Genomic DNA, 11,502 nt, shown 5'->3' with positions numbered 1-11,502 from the left:
CATGAGTTGTGTTTTTACTTATTGGTTGACATGGTTTTTAACCAGCATAGGACAATACTGTAAAGTTCAAATGCTACTATATATAAGTAAATGTTGCATTGGAAGCACAAGTATGAGGGTTGAATTGACATACTTAAATTTCCACGTTGATGAAATTAAGTTCGAAGCCACAAACTCAAAATTAAAGCAGCATTCTTTGACGTAATGCCGCCTTGCATGTTCAGCTTTTAAACAAAGGTTTCACACCATCTGTTAGTGTGGGATGATTTTCAGCTACTACCACACCAAATTGTTGCTTAATATCTATAAAACTGACTTCTAGTTGCAATTTACAGTGAACTTTGTTGAACTAGGTCAGTCATTGACTCATATAAATGTCTATATAGTGTTAAAACTGCTAAAAAGTTAGACCATACCATTTTTTCGGGTTAATTGTGTTCCTTGGCACTTAATTCAAAATATAATAGACAGGGTTAATTCAAACATGCCAAGTTGTGTTCAAAATGTTCTGTCAGAGTCTAAGGAAGTGCACTTTATGCATTTTAGTGAAAGAAAAGTTAGTGTCTGTATTTAGCATTAGTTTTTGTTAAATGATATTCCCTTTAATCACAATAAATAATTAAGTTTTACCTGTTAAAATAAGAAGTACATTGCAATAATGTAAAATTAAAAAAACTTTAAAAAACAACTCTTTTTTTTAATGTTTTGATACCAGGATAACCAATGACTTATATCCATATAAGTCATTGAGGATAACAGTTTTATTTTAGCATGCTAGGCTGCTAAGGTGACGTAACTGGCGGCCATCTTGAGGCAGCTGGACTCCAAAGTCAATCAGCTATAGATGTGCATTCAGTGCTTTCTACAAGTTTTATTAACATCCATCCAGAGGTTCGTGAGATATTTTGCTGACAGACAAGGTAATTACATCATCGCCCGCCTTCTCATGGCGGCGGGAGATGATCATAAAACTAGTAAAGTTTGTGAAGGAACAGATGAAAACCGGACGTATGAGTTGATTAGAAACAGGTGTTTCCTGCAGCAGAGGAGAGAATCAGGTGACGTGACGAAAAAATACTAAGTTTACAGACAGAAGAAGACTACTTATGAATGTTGGGAAGCTGCTTTAATCCGAAGGAAAGAGTATTCAGCTGTAAGTACATTACTTAAGGCAAAGAGGTGGAGGCAAAGATATTACGAATGAGATGCCAACAGTGGTTAGCTAGCTAGCTAACGCTTGATTTGATTTGGCTGGTAACAAAAATATACAGTAAATATTTAGAGATAATCTGTGCATTTCGGCAGACACCTATTTGTATTTTACTCGAGTAAAACTAAATGTATGTTTTAATAACAACACAAAAACTATGATTGGTGTTCCGTAAAGCTAATATGTTTTAAGAATAAGTGTGTGTTGCTCTAAAGATGTTTCTTAAAATTCATTTGTTTGTTTCTTAAAAACAAACAAACAAACAAGCCAGTGTATTATAGACAAACATTTGTATAATTTTGACACTTGTTCATTTGATTGGGCTGTGTTTTTGACAACAACTCTCCAAGCAAAAATATGTCAACTACCTTACACATCCAGATGTTATATTTTTAAGATAATTAAAGGGCAAAATGTCACTCAACATGGAAGCAAGGGAAAACGATTTAATTTTATATACAGCTTTTTCCCCCCAGGACATTAAGAAAAGTCTGAGAAAAGGTAAGTTTAAACAACTTTCTAGGTTTTTCACACAGGTACTTAAATAAAACACTAATTGTTTTTAAATAAATATACAGTGGGTGTAATCAAAGTTAGTAAAACTCTGACAGGATAGAAAAATAAAGGCACTTATTTAGTGTCTATATATTTAGATCTATCTAGATATTTAGATAGATAGATACTGTAGATATAGTACTTTATTGATGCCTGGGGGAAATTCAAAAGTTCAGTCTAAAAAAGTTTAAAGTCTAGTTATGTATTTTCCTTTGGTTGTATAAGAGACTGAAGGTTGGACTTTATTTTTAGAGGATTTTAAAGACAGATGCTAATCTCTGTTCACACATTCATATTTACTCTTTGTCAACAAGTCCAGTTTTATTAATCACTCTGTTATTATAATAGATTTTTAACTGAGACATGAAGACAGTGGAATTTAAGTGTGTAGTGTACAATGATAGTTGACAAAATTGATTAAATATTTGGTATAAAAATTAGAAACTAAGCAGCTGCAGCTTTCTCTTCTTTTGGTTGAAAGACACGGTCTAACACCAGTAGTAAAGAGCATGAGTTAACGGTAGGTTGGTAATCTTCAAGATGTCCTCCTGCCCTCGTTCCTGAGGGCTGGTCTTGCATTGTGTCCTCGGGCACAAAGATAACTTGTGAAATTCTTGCTGGCTGCCTTTACACCACTCCTGATGTAGTTGACAGCTGAGGGTCAGCTTCTAACGCACAACAGAAGGGGGCAAAAAATAAAAAGTCCTCCTGCATGTGGAGTAGCAGCAACAGGTGACTTTTTTAAGAAACTGAGAACAGCACATAGAATAGTTTGTTCAATAACATTTCATAGGTTAAAAAGTAAAACTGTGTCGTTAGATAACATTTAATTAGGCAAAGCTGCTTCTAATAAGATATTGTTTTAAAGTGTTTTATAGCTGTTTTATTCAGGTAGGAGACTTTATTCTGAGCAACATTCATGACATCAGATAGGTTAGCACAGGCGCTACATTGATGTTAAAGTGGAGTACAAAATAGCACAGAATCTTTACATCTTCAAAAAAAGTGACAGTATTTAAATCAGCATATAACTGTTGTTCTTTAAGAGCTGAGTTGGCTAAATTCACTTTGGTTCTTTTGTTGTTTTACATAAAATTGTTACAAAGATTTTTTCTTTATCTGGAAATAGAGACGAGAGAGAACGGTAATCTTTCTTCGTCTGTTGGATGACAGAAGGAACAAAAGGCTGAATATGATAAAATGAAGATTTTTATGAAAAGGACACCCTTACCCTCATGCTGCAGCTAATGACACAAGGAAGTCTTGACAAGAGTGGGGAAAGTTGAATAAATTAAATATTAGCAGCATTTAGAAGCAGTCAACTGTTACAAAAGCTTGTTAATAATGTGAATCTGCCTGGGATGGATTCAAACTTTGGGTCTTTTTCTTTTTTCTGTAAATCTGAAACTTAAATACTTTGATCAGACTATACTTGTTTAGCTTTGTATGTTTATAGACTTTGGACCAGCAGCATCCAAACTTTTGCATGTCGCTGTATCAGTTTGTGAAGCCCTGTACAAATCTACAGAAGAACAATAAGACTATTTAAGATGTTTTTAGTCTAAAATACTTTTTACAGTTCCTATTTCCTTGACCTTTTTTTTTTTTATTGTGAAACTGTTTTTGTTGTATCTCGCAACAGCTTGTAATTTTGACGACTCTATTTAGGTTCTTCAAGCCTCTCATCTGTTTAAATTTGTTGTTTTAATTTAGATGTAGCTTAAACCGGCTGGTTCTCCCTCTTATGAAATTACAGAACACATCCTGTAACACCCAGCACCCGCTGGACCAGTCAGGTCAAGTTTCGAGGTCAGCTGTTGGAAACATTTCGTGCATTTTTGTCGACCAAAGCTGCCCGATGGAACAGAGGTAGAAATGCAGATTGAAATCTACAGATATGTATGATTCTCAAGCAGTCCGACAGAATCAGAGGAAGCTGGACCGCCTCTGTGGAGCTACTATTAACTGGACTTCTTGTATCACGGTGTAATACAGTGGTGTCCAATCCTGGTCCTGGAGGGCCTCTAACCTGCGGGTTTTAGATGTTTCCCTGCTCTTCAGCAGGTTTTAGAGGTGAATGATTGTTATTTAGTCAAACACATCCACACAACATTCCAGGGACCCATTTTTCTGACGTAAAAGTTAAATAAACTACTTAATTTCCGAAGTGGGTGATTTGTGGGGCCGAGTTTATGAAGAGCGCTGTGCCCCGGCAGGCCAAGAAGGCTGCTACTGTCTGATTGTTTACTAGTGGAAATGGAAGAAGAAGCCATTTTTGAATACGAAGAAACGCAGGAAGATTCGGCAGGAGTATTGTATATAGAACCACACCTGTATGAACCTGAACTGACGGCTGGATCTCCGGAATCAGATGAAAACTCTTCAGGTTCGGATGCTGATGATCACCAGCACCGGTCAGGCTTCTGCAGCAGCCTGTTAATCACTCAGTCATTCCAATCAGGTGTCGAAGCTGAAAAACAACTAAAACGTGCAGGATAGTGGCCCTCCAGGACCAGGATGGGACACCACAGGTGAAAAAGAAGTGAATAGATGATCTAAAACATTAAACAGGCCTTAATGTAGCAGTGTTTTATCATTAAAACCATGCTGAGCTTCAGTTCTAACAATAAGTTATTTGATTCCTCCACTATACTGTAGACTTACTGTACATACTCTGCTGGCCTGGAGCCATCAGACCAGACGTCTGCACTTCTTCTTCACTCAGCTCTGACCTATTTCAGGCCTCACCAGCACGGTTTGGTCCCATTCTCAGCTGTCCGCTGTCCTTGCATCTCTGACTTCTACATTCACGTCTTCACAAGGGGAGATGTAAAGCACCTTGGGCCTCCCGAAGTATAAATTTCTTGAAGGTTGTGGTTTCGGATTAAGTTGCTATTGTTAGAGTGCTTGCTATTTACTGATGGTCACTTGAGGAGGTGTTGAATATGTGTCCCTGCCTCTGCATGTCCTCCTCTTGTCTTGCCCTTCTCCTTGCCTCCATTCAAACCCTGAAGTAGTCACAGGTTGCTGCATTGCTGCGTAGACTCAGACCCATGAACCATCTGCACACTGAAAGAGCTGTTTGCTACTTGAGACTTAACTCTGCATGAACCCATAATAAGGACAAGGTAGGTTTGAGTTGCTTTACTTCATGAATTTACTCATATAGGAAATTTCTTAGATACATATTAAAATGAACCAGCTGCCATAAAATGATTTTATAATGGATTTGATTGGAATTTTAGCAAGTAGAATGAAACAGTATGTAAAACACTTGATGCTACAATAATGATGTTTCTATAATTTCACCATATTTGGCTTTTTTAAAATATAACACCCTTCAGATTTCTGATTTGACACGAGGAGAATCTGCAGCGTTAAATATCTGAATGACATTTGAAAGAAAGCCGATAAGCCCTCAGCCCGAATGTCCTTACTGTTTTAAGTTTTTCTTTTCTCTATTCAGAATCATCACAGACTGGGATTTGTGAAGCGTCATAAATCAGAAGCTTGAGAATCCCTCCAGACAACCGTCTTACAACAAGAGGTGAGCTTTTCAGATCATTGTTGTTAATATATCGAATTCTGCTGATTATCACAACACTTCTAAACCTTCGTACTCACATTATGCTCCCGTCTTAATCTGGTAAAACTGTTTAATCATCATCATCTTGCAAAGTTTTAAACAGACAAATCAAATCAGGTAGGACCTTAGCTCGATGTGGACTGGTTAAAGGCATTATTTATCATTTTAGATCTCACCTGTGATGGTTTCAGTTCAACATTTGTGTCCCTATGCTGGTGTAGAGTCTCAGTCATCCAGGACATGGCATGTTTTTGAGGTCGTCTTGGGGGATTTGAATTCCTATATTTATATTGACAGACTCTGTAATCAAATTGTATCCAAATAATGATTTCTGAAAGTGTTTTTATAAACTCCTGCGGTCATCAGTTACATAGCCTACATTTATTTTTAACCACGGTTCAGTAGAGGTCGTAATGTCCTATAATGTGGCATTGTTGTGGTAATTATTTAGATTATAGTCACACTTTTTATCAAGCATTTCAAAATGAAACTTAAATTGTGTTTAAAAAAAGGATCGATGGGTTCTTAGTATGATTATATAACAGAGCTGTAAAATAGATTTAGTTTATAGCTGTATGTATTTTTAGACTTTTTATAACATTCGTGGCTAAAATGTGATTGTGAAATTAGTCACAACCTTTACTAAATAAAAGCGTGTTTTACGACACATAAAGCAGATATGACAGTGGTACATGTTTGTTCCCACCGCCATGAATGTTAGGCAACCCTGTAATTGCTTGTGTGCAGGTGTGTAAGAGCTCTTTTCTGTCAAAATATCTCCAAACCTCTGAACAGATTTAATGAAACGTTCAGACAGTAATCATTGGGTGTACGTCTACAACTGAATAACTTTTACAGCCAGCCTGAGTTTAAGATGGCTTCCACAGCTAATCAAGCTGAACAAACACAGAAATGGCTAGTTTGTTCTCAACATAAACTAACAGATTATAAGATCTTTGTTTAAAGCATTTCTTCAAGGAATGTTAGTTTCATTTGTTCAATCAAACAGTAATTATTAATTCATCCACATCAGTTCACTAATTTTCAGAATAAACTTGTAGGACACATTTTTAAAAACATTTAAAAGTATTTAGATTTTTTTTTTAAGTTTGTCTTGAGGAATGTTACAGATGGTAGAGGAAAGTATTGACATACTACAGTACAAAATATGTCTAATATATATAATTGTACTGTACATATAATATTTTAAAGTACAAACTGCTGCAGCTACTATTTTAAGACCTATTTGTGTAACTAAATACTACTAATAATATAGAAAAAAGACTAAAGTTATAATTCATATTTAATTTTTGTTAAGTCCCTATATGAGTCTCAACTCCTATAATAAATAAAAAGCTTGTTTAACACAAGAATTCTTACTTTTAGTGGTAATAAAAAATGACTACAGTTGGCTTTACTGAAGCCTTGATTCTGACATTTTCTTTTATTTCCAACAAACTTCTAATAAAGTGAAGCAGCAATAAACAGTCCAGGCCCAGTTTGAGATGCAGATTCATTTTATTCTACGAAACAACCTACATGCATAAGGAGACACCATGATGAAGACATTGGGTGCCTCAGAAACAGCGTCACTCCTTGTGCGTCACTCCTCATCATGACCTTTCTGAAATTAAAAAGACAAACACAAATAATTAACAATGACGCATTTTATTGAACTGTTCCATCTCTTACACTGCATGTTTTAAGAATTTCTGTAAATGTTGGTGAGTTTCTGTCCGTTGTTTTAGTTTGAAGACGCGGTTCTGTTTTCCAGGTTTCCAGGTGGAACCGATCAATTTTAGCGCGACAGTAATGATAAACCTGACTTTTGTAACTGACCTTTGACCCCACATCACGGCTCTTGGCCCGCAGCTTGTTGACCTGAGACTCGGCGATGTCGGCTCTCTCTTCAGCCTCATCAAGCTCGTGTTGAATCTTGCGGAACTTGGTGAGATTATTGTTGGCCTGTTCCTCCTGTAGAGTAAATGGAATATATCAGATATGGTAGATAAGTGACCATAAGTTGGTCACACAGTTCTCTGCAAACATTTTTAACCACTTCTTATTTCTTTATATTTTGCTTTCAAGAAGCCAGACTTTTGCGTAATCTTTTAAAGTGATTTTGATGATTAGATCCTCAAGCTTTCTGAAGATTTTACATTTTTTCTTTACATTTTGGCTGCATTTATACTCATGTCCAGTCCTTCTAGTTGAATATGAAAACATATTTTGCAGTGTTTCTTTAATAAAAATGAGGAAAGTAGACAAATGAATATGAATATTGCCTGTCACCACAGAATGTAGGCAATCATGTAATTGCCTCTGTGACTGTGTGTTTGTCTGACTGTTATCAAAATATATCATGCACCACTGGATCCCTAATGAGTCAGAAGTCAGAGTTCAAATCTCAAGAACAGTCGGGTCCTGAACTGAAGGTGACTAAGAAAGAAACTGAATAAATATTCAAACTCAGAAGGCCCAAAGAAATGATTAAAAGAAATATTGGATTCCTTTGGAGATGGCCTCAAACTTTTGCACGATACTGTACTTAAAGAAGTGATTTAAAGTCAAATCTACTTACAGCCTCCTCTGCAGCTTTCTTATAGGATTTGACTTTAAGCTGTAGCTTGTCCACCAAATCCTGAAGACGAGCTAGATTTTTGCGGTCTTCTTCAGTCTACATTGAAACAGATAAAGACAAAGAAAACAAGAGAGAATATGTTTTGATTTTTATATGTATATTTTTCACAGCATAAAGATAACTGTGCTCGGAACTAATTGTTACCTGATAGGTAAGTTCCTTGATGCGTCTCTCATACTTCCTTACTCCTTTAATTGCATCACTGACTTTTTTCTGTTCACTTTCCACTTCATTTTCAAGCTCCCTGACCTGCAAGATGTTATAAAAAAGTCATTGAATATAATACTTTATCAGGTTTAGCAAATACAGTATTACTTTTATTGTTTCAATGGACAAAGTTAGAGAAACAGCTGATATTTACCCTGGCCTCGAGCTTCTGCACCTGCTTCTTGCCTCCCTTCATGGCGATCTGTTCAGCTTCATCCAGACGGTGCTGCAGGTCTTTGATGGTTTGCTCCATGTTCTTCTTCATGCGCTCCAGGTGAGCGCTGGTGTCCTGCTCCTTCTTCAGCTCCTCCGCCATCATGGCAGCATCGGTGATGGCCTTCTTGGCCTTCTCTTCAGCATTTCTGCACTCCTGCACCGCCTCCTCCACCTCAGTCTGAAGTTGGACCGTATCCCCCTCCAGCTTCTTCTTCTGGTTTAGCAGGCTGGTGTTCTGTTCACATGGAAGGTGTAGCTCTGAAAACTCCCCAGTAAATCAGCAAAAATATGAAAGTATCAAAGAAAATTGGATCTTACCTGCGAGTGCAGCAGCTGCACCCTCTCACTAACATCCAGCAGCTCTTGCTCAGCAAGTTTACGGCTTCGTTCAGTTTGCTCTAAAGCTCCTCTCAGTTCCTCGACCTCAGCCTGAAGCAGGTTGTTGCGTCTCTCAACAATAGCATTGTTTTCCTTCATATCATCGTTGGCTCGCAGAGCTTCATCAAGCTGCAGCTGAGCATCCTGAAAAGTAAACCATGGGGTTTCTCTATCAGTTATATATACAGTATTTATTAAAGAATGGGTTTGGGGTTTTTTTCCAATTTAATTTCCAACCTTAAGATGTGCATGAACAGACTTGAGTTGTTTCTGAGCCTCAGCTGCCTGCCTGTTGGCTTGGCTAAGCTGGATCTCCATCTCGTTGAGGTCTCCCTCCATCTTCTTTTTCAAACGGAGGGCTTCGTTCCTGCTGCGAGTTTCAGCCTCAAGGGAGCTCTGCAGGGTGTCCACGATCCGCTGCTGGTTCCTCTTGGCCTGCTCCATTTCTTCATCTTTCTCAGCCAGCTTACGCTCAAATTCAGCCTTTATTTGGTTCAGTTCAAGCTGGACTCTGAGAATCTTCCCTTCCTCGTGCTCCAGTGAGGCCTTAATAAGATCAAATAAATAAGATGCCAATTACTCTCAGTTGCTAAAAGGTTTTCATATTCAACCTGTAGACTTTGCAGCCCACCTCAGCTTCCTCCAGAGCTGTCTGTATCTCAGACTTTTCCTGTTCCAGCTGCTTTCGAATCTTCTCGAGCTCATGGATGCTCTTTGCACCCTCCCCAATTTGTTCGGTCAGGTCAGCGATTTCCTCTAAAACCCACATTTTTTGATTAAATATAACTTTTACATCGTAAAAAACTTTTATAGATGAGTTTTAAATGATACCCTGGCTGACCTTGTAAGTTTTTGTTCTCCCTCTTCATGGTCTCCAGATGCTCAAGAGACTCTTCATAGGAGTTTTTAAGTTTGAAGAGCTCTGTGCTCAGAGACCGAGCTTCCTTCTGTGAGCTCTCCAACTCTGACTGAGACTCTTCATATTTCTGTTTCCACTCTGACAAGACCTGAAAGAGATGAGAAGAGAAGAAGGAAGATTTCAGAAGAAGGATTAACTTTATGTCTGTGGTAAAATTACACATCAGGCACTGAATGTAAACCTTATCAAAGTTTCTTTGCTTCTTGTCCAGAGCAGCAGCAGCAGCATTAGACCTCTCCACATCCACCATGAGATCTTCAATCTCATTTTGCAGCCTGTGTTTGGTCTTCTCCAGAGAGGAACATTTAGCATTCACTGCTTCAACAGCCTCCTCAGCCTCCTGCAGACGCTGAGCCAGCTTCTTTCTGGAATATGGAACAATTTATTCAGGGTTAGATGCTTTGAAACTTCACTGACTTGCTCAAGTTAAAGACGTTTGACTCACTTTGCTTCTTCCAGCTCCTCGGTCCTCTGGATGGCATCAGTTTCATACTTGGTTCTCCACTGAGCCACCTCAGAGTTGGCCTTGGACATGCCACGCTGCAGTTCACCCTTGGCCTCCTGCTCCTCCTCATACTGCTCCCTGAGGAGATCACAGTCGTGACGAGCAGACTGCACAGCGTGGGCTAATGCGTTCTTGGCCTAATAAGAAAACAAATCAAATTATTTTGCATGCATGAACATATAGTCCATATTGATTTAGTCTCAATAATTGTTTGCTACCTTAATTTCCTCCTCCAGTTGCCTCTTGAGATCTTCCATTTGTTGCGTATACGACTGTTTTCCTCTGGTGAGCTGAGACACCAGGGAGTCCTTTTCTTCCAGAATTCGAGTGAGTTCACCTGATTTAATCAGGAAGTTAACAATAAGGTTTTATAATGCCATAAAAAAGATGTACTTTTGGAAAGAAGTGTGTACCATTTTCAGTTTGAAGCTTTGCTTTTTGCATGGTGAAGTCATTGATAGTGCGCTGTCCCTCATCTGCTTTAGTTTTATATTCGTTCAGCTGGTCCTCCAGAGACCTACACATTTTCTCCAAATTGTTCTGGAGAACAAACACATTTTTAAAATATTGACCCTTACTAAGATGCTAATCAAGAAATCAGAAAGCTTCACACATAGAGGTCATTTACCTTGGTCTTCACAATATGTTCCATATTGGAGACCACATCATCAAGCTCTAGTTTGAGCTCACTCTTCTCCTTCTCCAGCTTCTGCTTGACTCTCTGCAGGTTGTCGATCTGCTCTCCCAGGTCAGCAACAGTGTCGGCTTGTTTCTTCCTGAGTGTAGCGGTGGTAGATTCATGATGCAGAGTGGCCTCTTCGAGGTCTCTGCGGAGTTTTTGAAGCTCGGCCTCCCTCTTCTTGTTCATCTCGATCTGTGCGGCCGTGGCTCCTCCAGCCTCCTCCAGCCTCTCACTGATCTCCTCCAGCTCTCGGGCCAAGTCTGCTCTCTGCTTCTCCACCTTGGCTCGAGCAGCTCGCTCTGCTTCGAGCTCTTCCTCCAGTTCTTCAATGCGGGCCTGTAACAGATTTGTTGCAAAACTTTATCTAGATTTTGTTGGTCTTCCAATAATTTTTGTAAATGTCATTTTAATCATTTCTTTCTTAGTTTCTCCTGTAAAGTTTCACCTGCAGCTCCTTGAGTTTTTTCTGGAGTTGGGCACTCATAGATTGTTCATCCTCTATTTTACCGTTGAGCTGACTGATTTCAAAATCTTTCCTGTTGATGAGAATACATGTGAAATCCATAAAATGATAACTGTGTAAAAAAAAAAAAAAAAAAAAAA

The 11,502-nt window shown here is 38.4% G+C and overlaps 1 protein-coding gene and 1 long non-coding RNA gene across 3 annotated transcripts in view; one reads left to right on the top strand and one right to left on the bottom strand.

Moving 5' to 3' along the window:
* The first annotated feature begins 2,767 nt into the window (after positions 1 to 2,767).
* Positions 2,768 to 5,336, top strand: LOC108238639. The gene is made up of 3 exons (XR_001808684.3): positions 2,768 to 4,635; positions 4,780 to 4,893; positions 5,232 to 5,336. It is a non-coding gene; the product is annotated as an uncharacterized LOC108238639 (long non-coding RNA).
* A 1,514-nt stretch (positions 5,337 to 6,850) lies between these two features.
* The window catches only part of LOC108229685 (myosin-7), a 49,300-nt gene continuing 44,648 nt past the window's right edge, over positions 6,851 to 11,502 (bottom strand). The window contains exons 23-37 of one of the 2 annotated variants that reach the window (XM_037981766.1): positions 11,345 to 11,435; positions 10,846 to 11,235; positions 10,631 to 10,757; positions 10,436 to 10,554; positions 10,158 to 10,354; positions 9,894 to 10,077; positions 9,635 to 9,800; positions 9,425 to 9,549; positions 9,031 to 9,339; positions 8,734 to 8,937; positions 8,354 to 8,650; positions 8,137 to 8,241; positions 7,933 to 8,028; positions 7,191 to 7,325; positions 6,851 to 6,975 (exon numbers count right to left, since the gene is read on the bottom strand). In XM_037981766.1, the coding sequence (XP_037837694.1) occupies positions 6,955 to 6,975; positions 7,191 to 7,325; positions 7,933 to 8,028; positions 8,137 to 8,241; positions 8,354 to 8,650; positions 8,734 to 8,937; positions 9,031 to 9,339; positions 9,425 to 9,549; positions 9,635 to 9,800; positions 9,894 to 10,077; positions 10,158 to 10,354; positions 10,436 to 10,554; positions 10,631 to 10,757; positions 10,846 to 11,235; positions 11,345 to 11,435 (2,566 nt within the window). In that variant the 3' untranslated portion in view covers positions 6,851 to 6,954. The remainder of the gene's footprint in view (positions 6,976 to 7,190; positions 7,326 to 7,932; positions 8,029 to 8,136; positions 8,242 to 8,353; positions 8,651 to 8,733; positions 8,938 to 9,030; positions 9,340 to 9,424; positions 9,550 to 9,634; positions 9,801 to 9,893; positions 10,078 to 10,157; positions 10,355 to 10,435; positions 10,555 to 10,630; positions 10,758 to 10,845; positions 11,236 to 11,344; positions 11,436 to 11,502) is intronic. The other variant, XM_037981767.1, reaches the window with a different exon arrangement.

This window comes from Kryptolebias marmoratus, linkage group LG20, assembly GCF_001649575.2.
Source record: "Kryptolebias marmoratus isolate JLee-2015 linkage group LG20, ASM164957v2, whole genome shotgun sequence".
NCBI lineage: Eukaryota > Metazoa > Chordata > Actinopteri > Cyprinodontiformes > Rivulidae > Kryptolebias > Kryptolebias marmoratus.
This window is presented reverse-complemented; position numbering and strand designations above follow the sequence as displayed.